The 21903-nt window shown below is 53.0% G+C and overlaps 1 protein-coding gene across 14 annotated transcripts in view; it reads left to right on the top strand.

Moving 5' to 3' along the window:
- MSI2 (RNA-binding protein Musashi homolog 2-like) overlaps positions 1–21903 on the top strand; it is a 437683-nt gene that overhangs the window by 341735 nt on the left and 74045 nt on the right. For all 14 annotated transcript variants that reach the window (XR_002336815.1, XR_002336816.1, XM_021066173.1 and 11 more), the window contains 1 exon segment: positions 10923–11005. Coding sequence is in view for 12 of the 14 variants with exons in the window: in XM_021066173.1 (XP_020921832.1) it covers positions 10923–11005 (83 nt within the window). In the remaining 2 variants the exon portion in view is untranslated.

Below are 21903 nucleotides of genomic sequence, written 5' to 3' on the forward strand. Positions count from 1 at the left end.
GGGATGAGACGCCCTTTCGCTGCAGCCGCAGGCACTTTCAAATCACACTATCAGTATTCACGGCAGATTTCCCTCTTAGAAAAATGGTTTGGGGACGGTCGGCGGTATTGCTCTCTCTCTCCCTCTGCCCCACCCGCCTCTCTGAATCTCTTTCTCTCCCTCCCTCCCTCTCTTCTCTTTCTTTTCCATTTTAACCTCCCTCCCTTCCTGGGTGTTGTTTTTTTCAGGACCCCCCACCCACCCACACACACACACACACACTGTAAAGCTCTCTCTACACTCGAATAATTTCACAGACTTGAGGTGACCCTCATCAGAAAAAAAAAAAAATCTCCCACTGTCTGATTGCCTGTTTGGAATTCTAGAGTTTAATTGCTTTCATATAAGGCTTTGATTTGAGTAAACCACCAAGACCTCTGGGAATGGAAGCAAAACGTCAGTCATTTACACTTTAGTATGAACTGGCTTCCGGTCCTTTCCCGAGTCTGAGAGGCTTCATCTTTGCCCCTGCCTTGGGTGAGGGCTGCCCCTCGGTGAGAGGTCCAGTCGTCTATGAAGGAGATATCAGAGGCTTTTAAGAGCAGCTTCCATCTCCCCCTTCATTTGAGAGAGGAGCTTAGCAATTCTCTTTCCTGAAGAACGTTCTGGATTCTTTTCTACCAAATGGTTTCCACTGGGCTCATCCTGAATTGGGAAACATAAAGCAGAGTCAGACTTAGGTGGGCATCAGAGAGGGGGTTAAAATGCTGATTCCTGGGCCACACCCTCAGCACCCACCTAGGGCAGACAGAGCCCGGGGATCTGCATTTTTGACAAGGCCTTCAGAAAACCCTGCCAAAGGACCACACGAGAAACGCTGGTTATAGGCGTATACGCCACTTTCACGAGAAACTTACTTGTCACTTAAGCCCCGATGAAACGCTTGCTGGTTCACGGTTGGCGTCCAACCTTTAGCGTTGATGCTTACATTTCAAGGTCAGGTGTTGGCTTGAGCATCCTCAAGCTGAAAAGGAAAGAAAAGCACCTTTCCAGTTGAGAAATTGGCTCCCCTCTGGCAGGTGCCGCCAACATAGCTTAATATTAATTTAGGGAATTCAGTCTTGGGCTGTTCCTCGGCCCTAGATTGGAGTCTGATCGTGCCATTTCTGTCATCTGATTCCCTTCGCACCTGAGATCGCTCCCCTCCCCGCCCCCGCCCCCTCCGCTGGTCCCCGGAGGTGGCAGGAGAGACGCAGGTGCAAGCTGGCTCGCCACGTCGCTTCCCCCTCCTGATGAAGGGGTGTGTGGGAATAAAGTGGCCCACGTCGATTCGCACCGATCCCAGCTCTGCCTGCACGCCAGCCACTTGTAATTCCCCACAGCCCCAGCCGGCTCCGCACGGCAGAAAGAAATATGACCAGGCAAGTTGAGAAAATAAATTAAACTAAGTGTCAACTTTTCTTGTTTCTCTCCTCATTATTAAGAGATGGAATGGGGCTCGTTCATCAAGCAGGGGGAGAAATTAATTGACACGGCTTTAATATCATGATGTCTGGCGTGTCTGGTCACATTCCTTCATTTTTTTTGGAAAGGCATTTTATTATAGTTTACAGCCACCAGCTGCCAAACTACTGCTGTAAACGAGGAAGCAGGTGCATGAGCGATGCCACAGTGGAAGGGCTGCAGTGCCACCCTGAAGGGGACGTGGCAGGGAGGAAAGGCCGGGTTAGAAAGGCCCTCCAGAGAGGCTGGCTCGGGGTCGGGGAGGAGAGAGGGCTGGGTCACGAAGGCTCATCTGCAGTCCATCCCGTCCATCATGGGCTTGTCTGCTGGCCACGGCGGGGGCGGTGGAGCAAGCATCTGCCTCTGATGGCCTCCTGGCCGGCACGCCTTTGTTCTGATCGGCCCTGCGGCTGAGTCCTGTGCCCATCTCGGGTCAGCATGCCTGCCCCCGTTCTTTGTTCTTAATAAGGCCAGGGATGCGAGGGCTTCTCTGTGTTTCCCTCCGGGCGACTGACTCATTAGAGAGCCGTTTGCTGCAAGAGACATCTACTAGCTTTGTGCTTGAGAACCCAGCCCTGCTTCCGGACCCGGAAACATACAGAGGAGACCCTGCCCTGTGCCCATCCTTGGCTAGAACAGCTTGGGCGATATTCCACTGATTCTTTTTTTTTTTTCTTTTTTCTTTTCTTTTTTTCATATTTCATTCTTCCATCTGCACCTGCTACATGTGGAAGTCCCCAGGCTAGGGTTGAATCAGAGCTGCTGCTGCCAGCCTACGCCACAGCCTACCCTCCCAGCTCCAAGCCGCCTCTGTGACCTACACCACAGCTCATGGCAACATGGGATCCTTAACCCACTAAGTGAGACCAGGGATCAAACCCGCATCCTCATGGATACTAGTTTGGTTCTTTACCTCCTGAGCCACCATGGGAACTCTCCAGTTGTTTTTCTTTATACAGTTCCTCTTGGTGGTTTCATTATGAAAACCCTCGGTGTCCCGTAGCTGCCTTTATATAGTCAGGCTTAATGATGCCAAAGGCAGGGGGAGCGAGTGCTCAGCTGGATGTCTGTCCTGCTGGGTCGTTGGGCTGAGGAGCTGTGGCTCATTTTTGTAGAGGGTCTCGCAGCACCATGTGACAGGGTGGGGTTCCAGCACCAGGCTGCAGGATGTGTTTCAATCCAGGAGATACTGGGTTTAGAGTCACTCACTTTCATATGAAGAAAGCAGGCTAGAAAGATCATAGGCGTTCTCCCCCCACCCCATCCCTCCCTGCCCGGGACCTCAATTCTTCAGTCCTTAAAGTGGGAGCGGTCGTTCCTACTCCACAGAGGCTAGAGGTGAAGACAGTTATGGAAGCTGCTCTGTCAGTATAGACAGGCTCTCTCTTGGTCCCATTAGAATGTGGCCTGATAATAAATAACCACTTTTAGGATACCAGGCAGTAGATGTAACTGAAGGAATCCGGCCCCTGGTTTGGGGGAAGCGACATACTTAATCTGGCTGAAATCTACATTAGCGTTCGGGTGTGAGAGCGGCACAGCCAGGACCGCAGCCCCTCCTGCCCAGTCCCTAGTGCCTGGAGATGGTCAGGGATCTAGTGGCAGCTCAGACAGGATTTCACTCATGTCCAGCTAACGCGCAGTGAGTATCCCCAAGGGGCCGCATCCGTCATCGGAAACACATCCTTTCTCTTGGAAAGGCAGCTGGTTCTTCCCCTTAGAACAGATCCATCTTCCAAGTTACAGGGGTTTTTTAGGGCAAACCCAGGATCTGTGAAGCCGCCCCGTCCCGCCGGGCAGAGGGGACCTCCAGACCCCATCCAGGCAGGGTTCCAGGAAAACACTTCCACGCACATGAAAACCAACTTGCCAAACTGGCTGTAGCCCATTGGAGGTAGCCCAGAAATGTTTTGAGTTGGGGATGGGGGAGCCACTGGAGGTAAAGTGTCACAAACGGACACACAGCTCACAGGGGGTGGCTTTGTGCCAAAGCCTGCAGACCACCCTGCTCACCGTGGTCCAGGCTGTCCCCTTCCCAGGTCCCTGGGGCCTCCACATCCATCTTTGAACACGTACTGATCCAGGCCAGGTCCTGATGACCTGCTCCTGAAAAGCAAGGTGGAGTCGTGCCAGGAGCCTGGAGTGTGACTTCTGGATTCCACTCCTGCTCTGGCTTCGTGGCCACATGCCTGCGTGGACCAATCCTTTAAGCTGTACCGACGACAGGGATGGAGGAGCCTGCCCCCGCTGCTCCCAGGGTTGCCTTGGGGACCAGGGAGGATGATGTAGGAGAAGCCTTTTGAAACCAGAGAGTGCTCCCCACGCCCAGACCCAGGGGATCTGTATTTATACTGGAAGCAGCCCACAGATGCTGCCGCTTCCCCCAACACCGGCTTATTAGCCAGACAGGGAGGTTGCGTGGGTTATAAATACACTTGCGTACACATACCTTAAAATCCTCATGGGATACCCAGAATAAATTTGACAGTTGGGCTTTTTTTTTTTTGCTTTCATTTTTTTCCCCATTAACCAAGTGTGTTAACTCCTGACTTGCATTGATTTTCACTGAAGATGCATTAGCCACTGCGTGATTGCCTATTACTGTTCATTGACCTATATGATAAGAGAAGAAAATTATTTTTGAGGCTAGGAGGGGACCGTTCTCATCTTTCCCTCCCTGACCTAAAAAAGAATTCTTTGTGAATTCACTGTTGGATGTTCCTTAGTGACGGTGTTTGGAGCAGGTCATTTTAATTTTGAGGTATCTTGTTTTCAGACTTCTCATCGTGTGTGTGTGTGTGTGTGTGTGTGTGTGTGTGTGTGTTTCTAGCTTTGTATTATTCAGATGAATATTCAGTTTTGTTCATTTGAATAAAAGAGGGAAAAAAGGTTTGACTGTTAAATGCTTATCGTTTAAATAGAGCTTACTTGTTAGTTTCCAATAATAGCTTCATTCAGGAGAAGGCTGTAGAATTTCATTTTTAAATGCTCACTGCTAACTGCTCCCCTATTTATGTCCACTTTTAAATCCCCTTTGGTTTGGGGTTAACCTTCCCACCATCCCCTTTGTCCCAGTTTTCCTGACTCCTGGGGGCCCTCAGGAGTGCAGGTGCAGTTAAGGTGGAGACTTCGTGAGAGGCCAGGCAGGTGTCCTTTTGCTGATGACAAGCAAGAGGGTTTCTTTGGTGAGCTAGCCTTTTGTCCCCCAAGATTCAGCCTTGGACACTCTCCCCCTGCCCCCCGCACCATTTTTTGGTCCCTAGGGCTCCTCTCTCTACTGGAGGGTGGCTCTTGACGTTAAACACCTAGGGAGGTGTTTCTTGGGTGGTGGCTCAGGGTGGCACCTCCTTACGACCTAGGGAGATGAGACACTGAGCAGGGGTGTTCACAGGGGCCCCCAAAAGCCCTTGCTGAAGGGCGAGCCTTTGTAGCCACCATGCATCAAAGTCCTTCCCTTGGCAGAGGCCAGAGCAGCTGCCCCCCACCCCCCATGCACTCCTACCGGGTTCTGCTTGCTTCTTTGAGGCCCACAGAGGTGAAGGGACTCTCCTGGGGCACACAGCTCATTACTAGGTCCTTGCTTTTGAGCGAGGCTCATTGTGTTTCTTTCACTTGGCTGCTACGCCTCTGTTGGACAGGCTTTCATGAAGCTCCATTTCTGATTCTCTGCAAGGCTCTCTTTTGGGAAGAATGCAGGAGAAATAATCAGTTCTACCTCCGCCGTCTCAGGGAGACGCACCCTCCCCGAGTCTTCCCCGTAGAATCGGTACACGGCAATGTTCAAAAACCACGATGCCACGATGCCGAAAACATGCTAAGTGACATAAACCAGACACGAAGGGACAAATACGGTATGATTCCAAGCACAAGAAGTACCTCGAATAGGCAAATTCATAGAGATGCCAAGTAGAATAGAGGTGGTGAGAGGCTGAGGGCGGGAGGAGGGGAGAGCTGTTGCTTAAAGGGTACAGAGTTTGGCTCTGGCGTGGTGAAAAGTTCTGGAAATGGTTAGTGGACATGGTTGCACAACAGGAATATACTTAATACCATGAGCCTGTACACTTGAAAATGGTTAAGGTGGTAAATTTTATGTTGCATATATTTTACCCAATAAACAAATTAATTTCAGGGAGTTCCCTGGTGGTCTAATGGTTAGGATTCGGCACCCTCACTGCTTGCAGCCTAGGTAACCCTTGGTCTGGGAACTGAGCTCACACATCACACTCCATGCTGTGGCCCTCCCAAAAAGTATTAAAAAATTAATTTCAAAAACAAAAGGATTTTGATGCCCAAAAAAAAAGGATTTTTCCCACCCACCACCCTACCCCTCCCAAATTTCTTACTTCCTCCTTCTGCCCTTCACTCCTCAGTTTAATGTATTTAAGGGGTTGTTAACCACTGAATTACTAATTCATAGTAAATGATAATGTACCCACAAGATAAAAATGATTACATGTTAAGGAATAACACTTATTGATAATTAAGTGTTTCATTGCTTCTTTGCTTTCTCCGAATGGAATAAATCCATATTTTAAACATAATCAATTTTGTGTTCTCTATTCCGGCCAAAAGACAGGCTGTTGAAACAATATAGCTCTTTAAAATACTGCAAATGAGTCTTGACATTGCCGAATTGTTATGCATCCTAGGCACCTTGGAAATCCAGGCTCTCTCCTTTGATCAGGAAAATCATTTTTTGTGATACTTGAATTTTTGAGTCCTGTGGGGTTAGGGAAGGGACCAGCGGGGAGTCAGAAGCGGAGATGATGCCGCGAGTCCTGCCCCCTCCTTTGTAGCGCAACAGTCTGCATCTTAATTCCCGTCTCCCTGCTCTGTGCCCCTCTTCCTGTCTCTCAGCAGTGGCGCAAAGTGGGAAATTGGGGCGACGGGGTCCTGAGGGGTTCAGGGGGTTACCGCATGGTGGACCAGGAGGGAGTGGGTTTCAGCAGAAAAACAGTTTGCTTGGCGGTGAACTCAACCCGTGGCCTCCTCGGGACTAGACTTCCCTGGGCGCAAATGCAGGTCAGGTACATGTGCTCAGCGGCCGGGTGATGGGTGACGTTAAACCACTGTCCTCTGGTTCGTGGGGCGGCGCCCTTGACTGGCACCGACTCGCGCTCTTTCCCGGTGGCAGGGTTGGGTTTGCCTCATCGGTCCACACCCTCCGGCTTCATGGCAGGCGAGCGCATGCTTGATCAGGCTGGACAGATCGTGAGGGACCCTCCTGCGTGGGGGCCGCCCAAACCTGCACCCTTGCCATCGTAGTTTCCCGTGGCTGCCCTTACAAATCACCACCAACTGGGAGGCTTAATGCAACAGAAACGTGTTCCCAGCAGTTCTGGAGGCCAGAATCTGAAGCCGAGGGGTCAGCAGGGCCACGCTCCCTCTGCAGGTTCTGGAGGACAGTTTTTCCTCCACGCAGCTCCTGGTGGCTCCGGGCATTGTTTGGCTTATGGCCACATCACTCTGGTCTCTGCCTCTGACTTCAGGTGGCCACCTCGCCTCTGTGTCTCAAATCTCCCCTCCCAACCACCCCGTTCTGTCTTGTAAGAACACCTGCCGTTGGATAGAGAGCCCGCCTTAATCCACAATGAGATCTTCTTGAGATTTTCTTTTTTTTCCTTTTAGGGACGCACCCACGGCATATGGAGGTTCCCAGGCTAGGGGTCAAATCAGAGCTGCAGCTGCCGGCCACAGCCACAGCCACAGCAATGCTGGATCCGAGCCGCATCTGTGACTTACACCGCCGCTCATGGCAACGCCAGATTCTTAACCCACTGAGCGAGGCCAGGGATCAAGCCCACATCCTCATGGATACTAGCTGCATTCTAAACCTGCTGAGCCACAACAGCAACTCCGCTTCTTGAGATTCTTTTTTTTTTTTTTCTTTCTTTCTTATTTTTCTACTGTTATTTCCCAACACAATTTTTTTTTCCACTGTACAGCATGGGGACCCAGTTACACTTGTGTGTATACATACTTTTTTTTATATAATTTTTTTATTTTCCCACTGTACAGCAAGGGGGTCAGGTTATCCTTACATGTATACATTACAATTACATTTTTCCCCCACCCTTTCTTCTGTTGCAACATGAGTATCTAGACAAAGTTCTCAGAGCTATTCAGCAGGATCTCCTTATTCTTTACATTTGCAAACTTTTTTTCAGATGAGTCCGTCATGTTCCATTGGTGCAGTGTTCTTTTGCTGTTCGCATGGTCACCTCATTAGTGGTTTTTCTGGCTGTTCGTCTGGCTGATGTGGATTTGCATGTTGCCTCAGCCTGAGTTCAGGCCAGAGGGACAACCTCCGAGACAAAGGAGACCAGGTGGCACAGGTCAGACGTGAGGGTTCGGGGAGGGGGGGCGGGGGGTACTCTGAGCGGGGGGGGCTGGGTTGGGGGTGGTGCTGGGGGGGACGTTGCTTGTTGATCTACGTCTTCCGTGCTGGCAGGTTGGGTGATATGCCGGAGGGTGTCATTTTTTTGTGTGTTTTTTTTTTTCTAGGCTGCCCACGGCACATGAAGGTTCCCAGGCTAGGAGTCGATCGTTGCTGTAGCCGCTGGCCTACGCCAGAGCCACAGCAACTTGGGATCTGAGCTGCATCCGCAACCTACACCGCAACTCACACAATGCCGGATCCTTAACCCACTGAGCGAGGGAGGCCAGGGATCGAACCCGCAACCTCATGGTTCCTAGTCGTGTTCGTTAACCGCTGAGCCATGACCGGAAGTCCTGGGTGAATCTGTCTGGACGGGAGGCAGTGACGTGGGTTAGCAAGGTGCTCACATCCGGAGGAGTGGAAATGGCTCGTCCTGTCATCCTCAGCTGCCAGCCTCGAGACTCTGTGTGTCAGGGTCTCTGTGCCTCCTGGGGACTCCGAGCGAATGAGGCCCAGCCCTGCCGTTGTCCTCAAAGCCGGTGCTGACAGATTCCTGCATCCTCTGCCAGGCCACCTCACCCTCCCTGACGACCTTTTGAAGGGCACTGCATCTTAATCCCTCCTTCTAAGATCTGGGCTTTAAAAGGGTGGCCAGGAAGGGGATTAACCAAAACAATGCCAGGCCCCCTGTGTGGGCTGCAGGGGTTCCCGCCTGGGTGAGAGTTTGAGGGGTTTCAGGCCCCTTTGAAGCAGGGCTTGAGGAGCCAACCTAGCAGAACCCAAAGAGAAAGCATTCAGAGACCCTCCTCTGGGTGCAGCTCGTGTCCAGCTCCGCATATAACATGCGGAACTAGGGCCAACGAGAAGGTCGGGTGTTGCAGCGCTCTCTGCAGAGACCCAGTGAAGAGGGAGGGGGTGTATAAACCCCATGAAAGGTTTTCTCTTGGGCCTCATTTTATACAAAATATTGTGTCTAAGGACAGAGCTTCTCCAGGATGACACTGGGAAAAACATGCCCACCCTGACCCTATGCAGCAAACGCTTATGTCCCCTTCATGGCACGTTTTATGCATCTGTGGTGGGCTGAGCTGGGCTGTGGAGCCTGGGAATACCAGCCTGGTGATTGGCATGTGGTAATTAATTGTATATCATGATAAAGATCATGCTTGCTGGAGGACGCAGGTTCGATCTCTGGCCTCGCTCAGTGGGTTAAGGATCCAGCATTGCCGTGAGCTGTGGTGTAGGTTGCAGACGTGGTTCGGATCCCGTGTTGCTGTGGCTGTGGTGTAAACCAGCAGCCACAGCTCCAATTCGGCCCCTAGCCTAGGAACTTCCATATGCTGGTGCGGCCCTAAAAAGACAAAAAAAAAAAAATAATGATTGTGAATTCTGGGGTTGACTGGGCCCTCTTTTGTACTGGAAATTGTTTGAGAGCAGGGAGTGGCCTTCTCCATTCTTTTCCCGGGGAATCGTGCAGATCCCTGGAGCTGCGATGTAGGTGCAGGTGCCCGAGCTCCTATCCTCAGCTCTTCCTTAGAAGGTGGTGGTGGTTCACTGGGAGCTCAGAGAAGAGAATAGACGTGAGAGATTCTGAGCCCAGAGGAGACCCAGAAGCTTGAAAAGGGAGCATCTATCTTTGGACTCCTAGACGGGAAGCACTAATTATCGTAACACAAAAGGAACCCTTCTGATTTTCATGTTCCTAGTCATTGTACCCAGGCTTGTATCTTTGGGGAGGACAGTGTCTTGGCCAGTTTGCACTGCTGTCACAAAGAACCGAGGCTTACAAACCACAGAAATGGATTTCTCGCAGTTCTGGAGGCTGGATGTTCAAGGCCAGGGTGCCAGCCTGGCCAGTTTCCCTTTTCCTGGTTTACGAATGGTTGTCTTTTCCTTGCACCCTCTGTGGCTGAGCGCAGAGGGAAATCGGGTTCTCTTGCGTCTTAGATGAGGGCACCATTCCCGAGGCTTCCACCCTCAGTCTCCCGAAGGCCAGACAGCCCCCAGCAGAGATCTGGGTTGTGACCCGAGGGGGCACCCCCTTCCTCCAGTCCGGTCTCACCACCTGAATTTGCAGGTGCAAATCTCTAGGCTTGGGATGGGCGGGGGGTGCTTCCCAGGTATGACATTTAAGTTCGAGGCAAAGTCAGAACTGGAATCCAGGTCTGCTGTCTCCCCGTCAGGGGGTCTGCACTCCTGCATGTGGTCACCGCAGCATCGTTTCCTCCGAAGCGGGATGCGGTCCCGTGAGTGGGTCCGGGTGTCAAAACGGGACTTACCTACCCAGTGGGGTCCCAGAGGGGGCAGCGTGCTGGAGCCCCCTGTTGGGGGCGGGAGGAGAAGAACAAGAGGGGCGGGAGGGTAGCAAGGGGCACTCAGGAGGCTGAGCAGCGGTGATCTGCCAAAATTCTTCAGTGTGGCTTGTCTAGCAAAGCTGGTCTCCAGCCGAGTAAATACAGTGCATAGCTGACGGGCTGACAGCAGGCATCAAACAGTCTTAAACTGCCCCAAATCCACCGCGCTTTTGAAGCAGCAGTAGAAAAAGGATGCCTGCGCAGAACAGAGGCCCGAAACTTTTAATAGTTTCTTCCAGGCCTCAGGATGTCCTGATGAGGTATTAGAGGAAGTCATTCAGGAAGAAAAGGACAAATAACCACCTCCATCTGGAGGCCGACCCAAGGGCTGCCCAGCCCAGCGCCGAAAGGGCAAGCGGCCCCGCGGTGATCCCGCCACCGTGGTCCCCCACCCACCGGCCTCCTGCCTGCCAGCCGCGGGCGCTGACCCTTGTCAATAACAGACAAGTAAATTTCTTGTTGGCTTCGGGGCAGATGTAAACCACAGGCGCCCGCCTCCTGGGGGTGAAATCATTAACTTTTCCTTACTGTTAGACGGGTGCTCCGTACAAATTAGAAATCATTTCCTCGCGCTGGAGGCCTTTCCTGGGGACCCATCTCCCTACCCTCCTCCCCAGGGCCTGTCACCCCGCAGGACATCCGAGGAAGACGGGCGGGCCGAAGGGAACTGAACTCACCTCTCCTCTCTGTCCTCCTTTTTCCTTTAGGGTTTGGCTTTGTCACTTTTGAGAATGAAGATGTGGTGGAGAAAGTCTGTGAGATTCATTTCCATGAAATCAATAATAAAATGGTAAGTGGGTAGGGGTTGCGCTGAAATGTGACATCTCCGTTCCTCCATCGGCACCCCTTGTCCTGCCCATGCTGCAGCCCCATCATGCGAGAAGGTGGGAGGCAGGGACCAGACTGAGGGTTCAGCCTTGTCAACAGTGGGATTTGACCTGCTTTTTATATCAAAGGCCAAAACGGTTATATTTTCAGTGTTGCTGGCCATGCAACGGACAGTCCAGGTAGTCAGTTCTGCTACTATAGCACAAAAAAATCCGCAGGCGATAAATACATGAGTAAGCAGGGCTGTGTTTCAATAAAGCTTTGTTTAGGGACACTGAAATTGAAACCTCATGGAATTGTCGCATGTCACCAATTTTGATTGATTGATGGACATTTAAAAATGTAAAAACCAGGCCTTGGGCTCTACAAAAGCAGCAGGCGGGGGATGCAGATTGGACCCGTGGGTCATAGTTTGCTGACCCCTGGCTTAGGATATGCATTTGCTGTTTAGCTTGGATTCCGAGGGGGTCTATCTTCCATGTGAAGCTTATTTACCGCCCAAAGTATTTCTCTCTTTGGGTCCGGCTGGGTAGTCAGTGTTTTCCCCTTCTGATCAACTAGAGAGTTTTACTGTCATGACCAGCTGCTCTGACCTCCTTTTGGCTTTTTAGAGTCCCTTGTCCTGGCAGGGCACCCTCAGCAGGAAGAGGGTTGGATCATTGGTCTGGGGAGCCAGGTGCCAGGGAAATGGCCACCAGAGGGCGCCATACCATGTGCATGCTGGCTTGACGTCTCGCTCCTTCTTTCAAATTGAGTAGGTGGGTGAGAACCCCCTTCCTGTTGGTTCCAGGAAAAAAACATGGGAGCTCAGTGGGTGTTCCTGGAGCCATCGGCAGGTCCTTTAGAGCCCAAACATTTTGGTTGACCAGCAGCGCCTCCAGCCCCCAAAGAAGAGAGAGAACACGTTTATGTTCCATCACAGCTGAACTTTGATATTTTCTTCCTTTAGTCAAAACATTCCTTGCTTCTGAAACATGCATTTAGAGCCACATTGTATATTGGTCTGATATGTGTTCACCGACTTTAAATTCAATAATAGAGCTTTTAGTGTGGATAAGATCAAAGCAATCTGCTTAGCATGTGGTGCTACAGGCCTGATTCAATATTTGACTTGCTAATTTTTTCCCAGGGCACTAAAATAATATTGGTCGTATTGTTCCTAGCCATCATATGCATCCCAAATGAAAATACTGTTTCTTCGAGTCCTGTGGGTTGGAGGCGTCGGCTCAGGCATTAAAATGGTACAGGGGAGATAAGGGTATAGAAATAACACAGATCCCCACCCAGGCTCTCCACTCCCTTCCCATTGATAGTTCTGTCTTTGGATAGGGTACGGTTGCTATTTTTAAAACTAGAGAGAGGGGGGCTCACAAGGAAACTGCCTCCAGTTCCCCTGAGGCCTTGTCTGTCCCAGCCAGGCCAGCTATTGACAGACTGCACTCAGAGCTGCCTGGGCAGCAGGGGGGGTGGAGGAGGCTGCCCAGGGTGCTGGCAGCCTCCATGCTTGACCTGCCAGGACTTCATGGTTCATCGGGAAGGCCCGATGGACCCTAGCAAGAGACTGCTCTATGCTGCCACAGATGCCTATGTGTGGCCCTTCACTGTGGACTGGCCTGGCGAGCATCCCCAGGCACAACTGGGAAAGGGCTTTCTCCTCCTCTGTCCCCTTGGGGAAACAGAGGCCCAGGGGTATGCTCCAGGGCCACCTGGATGGTGAAGGAGCATTGAGTTGCTGGCTGCCAGGTGGACTGTACAGATAGTTGTTTTAGCTTGGGGGAGGAGGCGGGGAAGTGAAGCCCCAAGGGACACAGAGGACAATCAGAAGGTAGCGTTTCGGCCCCAGAAAGATAACCAGTGGGCTGGCCTGAAGCCAGAGAGGTTTGCAGCTGTGGTTCCCAACCTTTCACGTGTGTCACCTTCTTTTCCACCCAGGTGGAGGTCTGCTGGGGCAGGTGCAGGTGCAGGTAACTGCCTGGTGGGAGGTTTCTATTTTCTTTTGGATCTGGGGCTAGGACTTGTTCTTTAAGAGAGGAAGAAGAGGGAGTTCCCTGGTGGCCTCGCCGTTAAGGATCTGGCATTGTCACCACTGTGGTGGGGGTTCGATCCCTGGCCCAGGACTTCCGTATGCTGCAGGTGCAGCCAAAAAAGAGACAGAGAAGAAGCAGAAGTGGAGGTAGACAAGGGGAATGGGTGGAGGAGTTCCCGTCGTGGCGCAGTGGTTAACGAATCCGACTAGGAACCATAAGGTTGCGGGTTTGATCCCTGCTTGCTCAGTGGGTTAATGATCTGGCGTTGCCTTGAGCTGTGGTGTAGGCCGCAGATGCGGCTCGAATCCCGTGTTGCTGTGGCTCTGGCCTAGGCCGATGGCTACAGCTCTGATTAGACCCCTAGCCTGGGAACCTCCATATGCCAAGGGAGCTGCCCTAGAAAAGGGAAAAAGACAACACCAAAAAAAAAAAAAAAAAGAATGGGTGGAGGGTGGAGTGGTCAGGATCTCAGAAGCCTATGGAGGCATCTCTCCAGGTGCCCAGTCCAGCCCCACCAGGTACAAGCCCTGCAGGGGAACTTAGAGGTGCTGGGAGAGGGCAGCTATAGGTCACTGCGCTGACCTCCAGGGTAACGGGGCTGGTGGTGACCGCCTCATGGGTTTCTGAGGCCTGAGGGAGCTCCCACCAGTGAAAGCACAGGGTCGGCTTGATGAAATGAGCTTTTGCCATGGTCCACTTTGTCATCAATGACGGGGCTTCTCCAGCCAGCTCCCTTCCTCTGAAGAAGGGTGGAATTTAAACCCATCGGTAGAGGCGCCTGAATCCTGAACTGCTTTGGATTCAGTGATACCGGTTTATACTTCTGAGGCCCAAAGAAAAGGAAATGAATTTAAACAGCGCTGTGGACAGAATTCAAATGAGTGCTCGCAGACTCTGAGACTCGGAGACCGCCAAGCAGGAACACGGGCGCTTGTGAGAATGTGCGTGGGAGTGTTTTGCAAACTGGACCGGGCTGCAGAACTGCAAAGACACATCTCCTGGAAGTCTCGCCGTCGTTCTATTAATTCAGCAGGAACAGAGAGCTGCCTCCCACCCCCAGCCCCCCAGAGCACCTGGCGCTCCCGTTTTCTTATAGTCATAGAGTGCGGGGGGGTCTCACTGATGCTAAGTCACAAACACAGGACCTGAATCCAGCTCTTCTGATTTCTTTCTTTTTTTTTTTTTTTTAAGGGCTGCACCCACAGCCTATGGAAGTTCCCGGGCTAAGGGGCAAAGTGGAGCTGCAGCTGCCAGCCTACCCCACAGCCACAGCAACACGGGATCCTTAACCTACTGAACAAGGCCAGGAATCGAACCCACATCCTCATGGGTACTAGTCTGATTGATTTCCACTGTACCACGATAGGAACTCCCAGCTCTTCTGAGTCTTAATCCAGTGCCTGGATGCCTGGCACTCAGTAGGTCCTGTATAAATAATTGTAGGGTGAATAACAGATGAGCTGAGAGACCACATGCAGCCCCAGAGCCATTTCCCCGCTAATTTGTTGTCAGTCTCCTGGGCATTTTTTTTTTTTTTTTTTTAATGAGGGCCCTTCTCTGACATCCGGGATAGCCAGCAGCAGGCAGGGAATAGGGAAGCCAGGATCATAGGAACTCTGCCCTGTCCCCAAAAGAGGTCTGGCTTTAAGGAGGTCACCTCCGTGGTGGTGGTGGCAGGGGGATGGGCAGAGAGCCCCCACCCCCACCCCCGCCTCCCGAGATCCCATGCATAGCCGGTATTTTTGAGAGCTGACTCCATCCCCTGCTGAAGGCTCTCTTTATGCATTGCATCTGATTTTCACACACATCTGGTGCGGGTGCTAATTCTTGTCCCCGTTTTACTGATGAGCAAGGTGAGGCCTGAGGCCACAGCATCAGCTAGTAGCACGACCAGATTGCAAGCCCCCAAACCTAAGGTCCAGAGCTCACCTTTGTACCCAGTAGGCTGTCCCCCTTCTCCAGCTGTAAAGGACTTGAAGGGTCATCTCGCTGGGCTCCAGCCTTCCGAGGCCACTGACCACCCCGTCCCAGTCAACCATGCTATGGTTCCACATTCTCCCAAGAGAATGGCAGAGAACATGGAGTTCCCGTCGTGGCTCAGTGGTTAATGAATCTGACTAGGAACCATGAGGTTGCGGGTTCGATCCCTGGCCTTGCTCAGTGGGAAAGGATCCGGCGTTGCCGTGAGCTGTGGTGTAGGTCGAAGACGAGGCTTGGAGCCCGCATTGCTGTGGCTCTGGCGTAGGCTGGCGGCTACAGCTCCGATTAGACCCCTAGCCTGGGAACCACCATATGCCACAGGAGCGGCCCTAGAAAAGGCAAAAAAGACCAAAAAAAAAAAAAAAAAAAAAAAAAAAGAGAGAGAGAGAGAGAATAGCAGAGAACATGGGCTCACGCAGGCCCAGATTCTCAGCTGGGAAGAAGGGCCAAGCTCCTAAGAGTCCCCTTTGGCCCCAGGCCTTTTCCCCACCCCCAGAGGCAGGTGAGCCAAGGGCCTGGCCTCCACCCTGAGCTCAGGGCCCAACCCACATGCCTCAGCCCCTTCCTCCCACCTGGCACCATCAGAGTCAAGCGCCAGCTTGACTTCTCAGTAAACACACAGATGTGCACGCGGAGGCACCTGTGACCACCAGGCAGGGCCCCTCCACAGTCACGATGCCACCCTCCCACCACCGGCCCTGATTGAAGCAGCGGGGACATTTGCTTGATTAGTCACCAGCCCAGCCTCCCAAGGCCTCCTGGCAGCTGCAGGGAGGGAGGGAGGCAGGAATTGACAGAGACCTGCCCTGGGCCTCCGCAGAGGCCTGGCTCAGTCCCCACCTCAAAGGAGTCAAGAGGAAGGTGACTCCAGGTGAGGGCTTGGGGTACAGTTAGAAAGGTGTCTGCAAAAAAAAACCAAAACAAAACAAAACAAGAAAACCCTAACTAAATAAATAAAAGAGTTCCCGTGGTGGCTCAGCGGTAACAAACCCAACCACTATCCATGAGGGCGCAGGTTGGTTGGATCCCTGGCCTCGCTCAGTGGGTTAAGGATCCAGCGTTGTCGTGAGCTGTGGTGTAGGTCGCAGGTCCCATGTTCCTGTGGCTGTGGTGCAGCCGGTGGCTACAGCTCCGATTCGACCCCTAGCCTGGGAAAAAAATAAAGGTGCCTGGTGGGGACCCCTTGGGTAAAGCCTTTCCCCACCCCTGACCCGGAGCAGGGCCTCGGCATCCACCAGGCACTGTGACAGCAGTTTACACACAGGTGTGGCCATTGTGCCCTAGAGGAGCCACTGGAGCTGAGAGTCATCCTGGAGGGACTTCCCCAGTCCATGGCTCGAGGGAGCGGAGCTGGGGTTTGAACTTGTGTCATTCTGGCTCCAGCCCTGGGTTCCTCCCGCTATACCCTGCCGCCACCTTAGACATCTCTCATTTTGAAAACGCTGGATTGATCTGACTGGTGAGGATAAGGACGAGTTTTTATTTGCTGTATATGAGGGTTAGTATAGGATTCCTTTCAAAAAGTTTGCTGTTGTTGTTCCTTTACGGTGACCCCATTGATGAAAATTGCTAAGCAGTTTGCAAGCTTGTTAGGAATGCAGAGTGTCAGGCCCCACCTCTGATGTACTGAATCTGAATCTGCATTTGGACAAATGCACAGTGACTTGTAGGCACGTTCAAGTCTGAGACGCACCAGCGAGAGTTACTGCTAGTGAGATAGCGGGGGAGTTTGGGTCATAAATCAGCCATCCGGTGTCAGGAAGAAGGGCCCCAGGAGTGAGGGGCCCGAGCGGGGTCAGCCTGGCCAGCCTGGGACTCCGGGCACCACTGCACACTGGCTGCATGGTCGGAGGCCAGACCTCCTCCCAAGGAAGCAGCTCTCAGCTGCCCAGGGTCTCCCCTCTGACTGGGGTCTCGGAGCATTGACTGCAGGTGTGTGAGGCTCGTCCACTGGCTGATGGGCTGGATCTTCAAGTGATGTCACATGTCCTTGTCCCCAAGTCGAGATCTGCTGGGTCATTTAAAAGCACCCAGGACTTTGGAACACGTGAGCCCTCGCCTTAATCCCAGACCCACCACTGATTATTCTGGGACCCTGCGAGTACCCCACCTGTCTGTTCCCGTTTCCCCCTCCAAAAGATGGAGCAGGTGATGGCCACTGCCCTTGGCAGCTTAAGGAAGTCCCAGTTCAGTCCCTGGCCCTCGAAGGGTTTGTTTGGCCTGCCCTGTTGTCGGGCATGTAATCTCGTAGCCTTGAAGAAATCAGCCCTCCTGAAAACCCGCTTAGTAACTGCAAGTTTTCTCCATTTGGCCTAAGCCAGACGTACACCAATAAATTTTTGGTAGGAGTTGCTGCTGTGACGCAGCAGGATCTGTGGCATCTCTGGAGCGCTGGGTTGCAGGTTTGACCCCCCCCCCCGGCCTGGCACAGTGGGTTAAGGATCCAGCATTGCTGCTGTGTAGATTACAAACGCAGCTCAGATCTGATCCCTGGCCCGAAAGCTCCATGTGCCGCAGAGTGGCCAAAAAAGAAAGAAAAATGAATGAATAACCTTTGTGTAAAGATAAATATGGATGGTAAATATTTTAGGCCTCCAAGGTTCCATGTCTCTGCCACAACTACTTAACTCTGCTGTCACAGTGCAAAAAGCAGCCACAGATAACCTGTAAATGGTGGGCCTGTATGTTCAAATAAAACCTTACTTACAAAAGCAAGAGGCACGGGGTTTGGCCCGTGGGCCAGAGTTTCCAGCCTCTGGTCTCAAGGGTCGCACAGGCAGCCTGCTTATCTCGATGGATCCAAGGAAAGCAGTCACCCAGGTTCACTCCTAGCGAGTCAGCAGTTTCACTAGTTGGAGGGAGGGGACCGTGCGAGGGGACAGCAAACAGATGCCTGGCTTTGGGTAGCAGCCTGCAGAAAGTAGCAGTGCCTCCGTTCTTAGGGGCCTCCAAGAGCTGAGCAGGAGAGGAGTGAAGGAACATTCCGAGTGGGCCGCTGCCAACCGGAGAGGCCTTCCCAACAGCGGTGCCCCTGCCAAAGGCCCCACGATGTGGCCACTGATTGCCACTCACTGTGACCGTGGGCAAGTTACTCGGCTTCTGTGCTTGGGCCCCCGCTCTGTAAGACAGGGAGTGTGGCCCCTCCCATAGAGACTGCTGGACCGAGGGCTTGGGAAGGATTTTACCTGGCCATGGCACGCTCTACCTAAGCAAGAGGTCTTCTTACTATTGCTGTCATCACTGTCACTGTCGTTACTCTTAGACTCATTTTATGGAACCAGGATGTAGTCCTAAGGTAAGGTGGTCCTGGATGGATCATAGGCAGTATGATGCAGTATGCACACCTGGGCAGATCTGAGTCTCCAGGGCAGGAGGAAGTGAGGTGGGTGTTCTTTTTTTTTTTTTTTTTTTTTTTGTCTTTTTGCCTTTTCTAGGGCCGCTCCTCGGCATATGGAGGTTCCCAGGCTAGAGGTCTAATCAGAGCTGTAGCCGCTGGCCTATGCCAGAGCCACAGCAACGAGTGATCTGAGCTGCGTCTGCGACCTACACCACAGCTCACAGCAACGCCGGATCCTTCACCCACTGAGCAAGGCCAGGGACCGAACCCGCAACCTCATGGTTCCTAGTCAGATTCGTTAACCACTGCGCCACAATGGGAACTCCAAGGTGGGTGTTCTGGATGCTCCAGCTGTCAGTGGTCCTGCAGGAGAAGGGAAGGCAGGCAGCCTTTGGGCAGAGCAGAAGGGACTCTGGCACATGGGATTTTCTCGGTCCCAGGGAAGCTGACTCAGGGCTTTGGGCTGAACCATCCTTTGGGGAGGTTGGTTCTGAAAACTCCACTTCTGAGGTCAAAGCCTGGTGGGGTCTCAGGCCTGCCACCTTCAGCTGAGGCCGACTTGAGGGATGAACCCCTAGAATGGGGGTTTCTGGGTGGAAAGGGGCAGGAGAACAAGCAAGCAGGAGGGCCCTGGGTTGGTCTCTGAGACTCGGGGCTGTGATGCTGGGCCATGCGGTCCACGGAGGCCCCAGGCTGGGGTTGGCAGGGGGTGCTGCCCCCCTCGCAGGCCCCAGTGACCTGGCAGGCGTCCCCTCCTCCAGCTGCCCCTCCTCAGCCCTGGAGCTGCCAAAAGTGAGGGGCAGGGGGTGGGGTAGTGTGGGTGAGATTAACTAGGCTTCTGTGTTCACCGTCCCATTTGTAGCATCATTCTCACTCGTAAGCTAATTTTAGCCATCCATTCTGCTTCTGTTACCATTTATAAAATGAGAATGTCAAATGCAGTATTAAACAAGCAGGATGAAGGCAAAAAAAAAAAAGGGAAATGCCAGAGAGGCACTTAATAAATGAATCTCATGTTTACGTGGGAGAGGGGAGGGGGGGAGGGCTTCCACCCCATCCCGCGTCCCATCGCACACATGCACATAGGCATCCATACAGGCCGTTCGTGCACCAGCTCCGTGCGCTCGCCCAGAGGGATCTCTGGGTGGGGGGAGGAAGGGGAGGCTGCAGGGGTTGGGTGGTAAATGTTTGTTGCTCTTTAGGCAGAAGCAGTTTGGCCTGCAGGGAGGTGGCCTCCCCCATGCTTGAGTGCTGGCTCCTTTGCCCTTCATCTGTCCTCTGGTGAGGTCGCGGCAGGGGGCTGCGAAGAGCGGAGCATCCTTCTCAGTATCCCTGTGCCCAGGGCCTGTGAGCTTTGCCCCGTGTGCTGCCCCTGCCTCCCCGTACATACCACCCATGGGCTGCAGGGTGGAGACGCCTCAACGAGGCTGCCCCTTCTCTGGCTCCTGCTTTTCCTTCCACTCACCTGCGCTGCCAGACTTCCTGGGGACGTGCGCTAATGCTCAAGCCCCTCTTTTATGTTCTTCTCTTGGGAATTGAGCCGTGAAGTGAGGCCCAGGCAGGGTCTCTGGCAGAGCCCACCACAGACTGGCGTAAACGCGCTGCTTGTGGCAGGACTTGAGCACCTGCTGGAGGCCGAGGGTTCTCTTCACTTTGAAATGCCCTTGCAGGTTCCAGAAATAAAAAGAACAGCTGCTGCTGCCACCATCAGCTTTTTCCCCAAATAGTGCAACCTGGGAAGCTCCCTCGCGCACCTTGCTGATGAAAGCAGGAAGAGGGGCCTGCCCAGCCAGCAGGTTGGGAAGATAATCAGAAGCAGTCGGCCCGGATCTATTGGGAAGAAGGCACTCCCCCCGCCCGCCCCCCACTCTGCTCCCAGGCTTGGGATTTACGTTTTAAGCACAGATGGGAGCTGGCTTTGTCACCTGGAAAGGCTCACACCTAGACTCCACGTGGAGGACAGTCAGGTGTGACCCAGCCAACTTTATCCAGCACGAGCACCTCCGGGATTAGCTGGTTTAATTTCTTAGCTCACTGCCGCCCTGCGGGGCAGGCGCTCCTGTTACTCTGCTTTGCAGATGCGACAGTTGAGGCACAGAGACATCGGGCAGCTAGTCCCAGCTCAGAGCTGGCCGTGGAGCAGAGACCTGCCACCAGGAGCCTTAGCCTCTAGGCTGGACAGCAGGACAAGGCCCCCCTCTCCGGTCTGGCTGTTGTGGGAGGCAGGGTGGACCCAGGGGCACGTGTTGGGGTGGAGTTGGGGACCAGCTCCTCTCACCTCCTTGTTCAGACCCCGAACCCCTCCAAGGGAAAGCGATATCCTGAACTCACCTCTGTGCCCACGCCGAGCCCTGCCCGCTGGACGGGGGGTGTGAACTGTATTGGTTTCTGATCTCCTCCACTTCGCCATCGCTGACTTCAATAAAACACTGAGCAAGGAAGCAGTGGATGAAATTAGTTCTGGAAGAGGGGGGGAAATTAATTCTAGAACTAGGATGGGGCCTGGAGGGCAGGACAGAGGGAGGTAGGGAAAGGCTGGCCAGAGGCTTAGACATGGGGACAAGGATTTGGAATCGGGGGAACCTAGGATTGAAGCCTAGCTGTGTCGTTACTTGGCGCTGTGACCTTGGGCACATCCTTCCTTGAAGCCTCCGTTTCCTTTTCTATTGTGGCCTCCGAGTAAATCAGGCCAATTCGCAGAGGAAACCAGGAGCCAATTAATGAGGGTGTTGAGAACAGTGGGCCTCCTCTGAGGGCTCCTGTGTGCCAGGCACTGTGCTTTCTGTGTTACATGTGTGTGTCATGTACCTGTATTCTACATCATATAGTGTAGAACACACACACACACACACACACACACACACACACACACACGAGGATGCTGTGACCGTGCCTTGCATATGAGTGCTCAATAAACAGTGTGTTCCTGCCTCCCCAGAGTAATTCAGCTGACCAGAGAGGGGGCGTCGAGATTCTGTGTCCTGGAGTTCCCATCGTGGCTCAGCGATAACGAACCTGACTAGTATCCCTGAGGACGCGGGTTCGATCCCTGGCCTCGCTCAGTGGGTTCAGGATCTGTCGTTGCCGTGAGCTGTGGTGTAGGTCGCAGATACGGCTGGGATCCTGTGTTGCTGTGGCTGTGGCATAGACCACCAGCTGTAGCTCCAATTCGACCCCTAGCCTGGGAACATCCATAGGCCATGGGTGTGGCCCTAAAAAGATCAAAAAAAAAAAAAAAAAAAAAAAAAAAAAAAGATCCTATGTCCTGCAGGATGCTTAGTCCTTCTCACGGATGAGTCTGGACCACTTAAAGCAAACCCATGTCCCCTTGAAGGTAGAAGGTTCTGCTGGCTGCCTTCACCTCCCGGGCTGGCATTTCTACTTCCGCATGCACAGGAACCCCCTCTTCCTTAGACTCCATGGGGCCCCCGATCTGCGAGGCCCCTTTGGCGGTGCAATAGGACAAGTTCTCCCAAACAGGTGGGTCCTCTGGTGCTTGGCCACACCTGGTCCAGT

This window comes from Sus scrofa, chromosome 12 (genome assembly GCF_000003025.6).
Source record: "Sus scrofa isolate TJ Tabasco breed Duroc chromosome 12, Sscrofa11.1, whole genome shotgun sequence".
Taxonomy (NCBI): Eukaryota; Metazoa; Chordata; class Mammalia; order Artiodactyla; family Suidae; genus Sus; species Sus scrofa.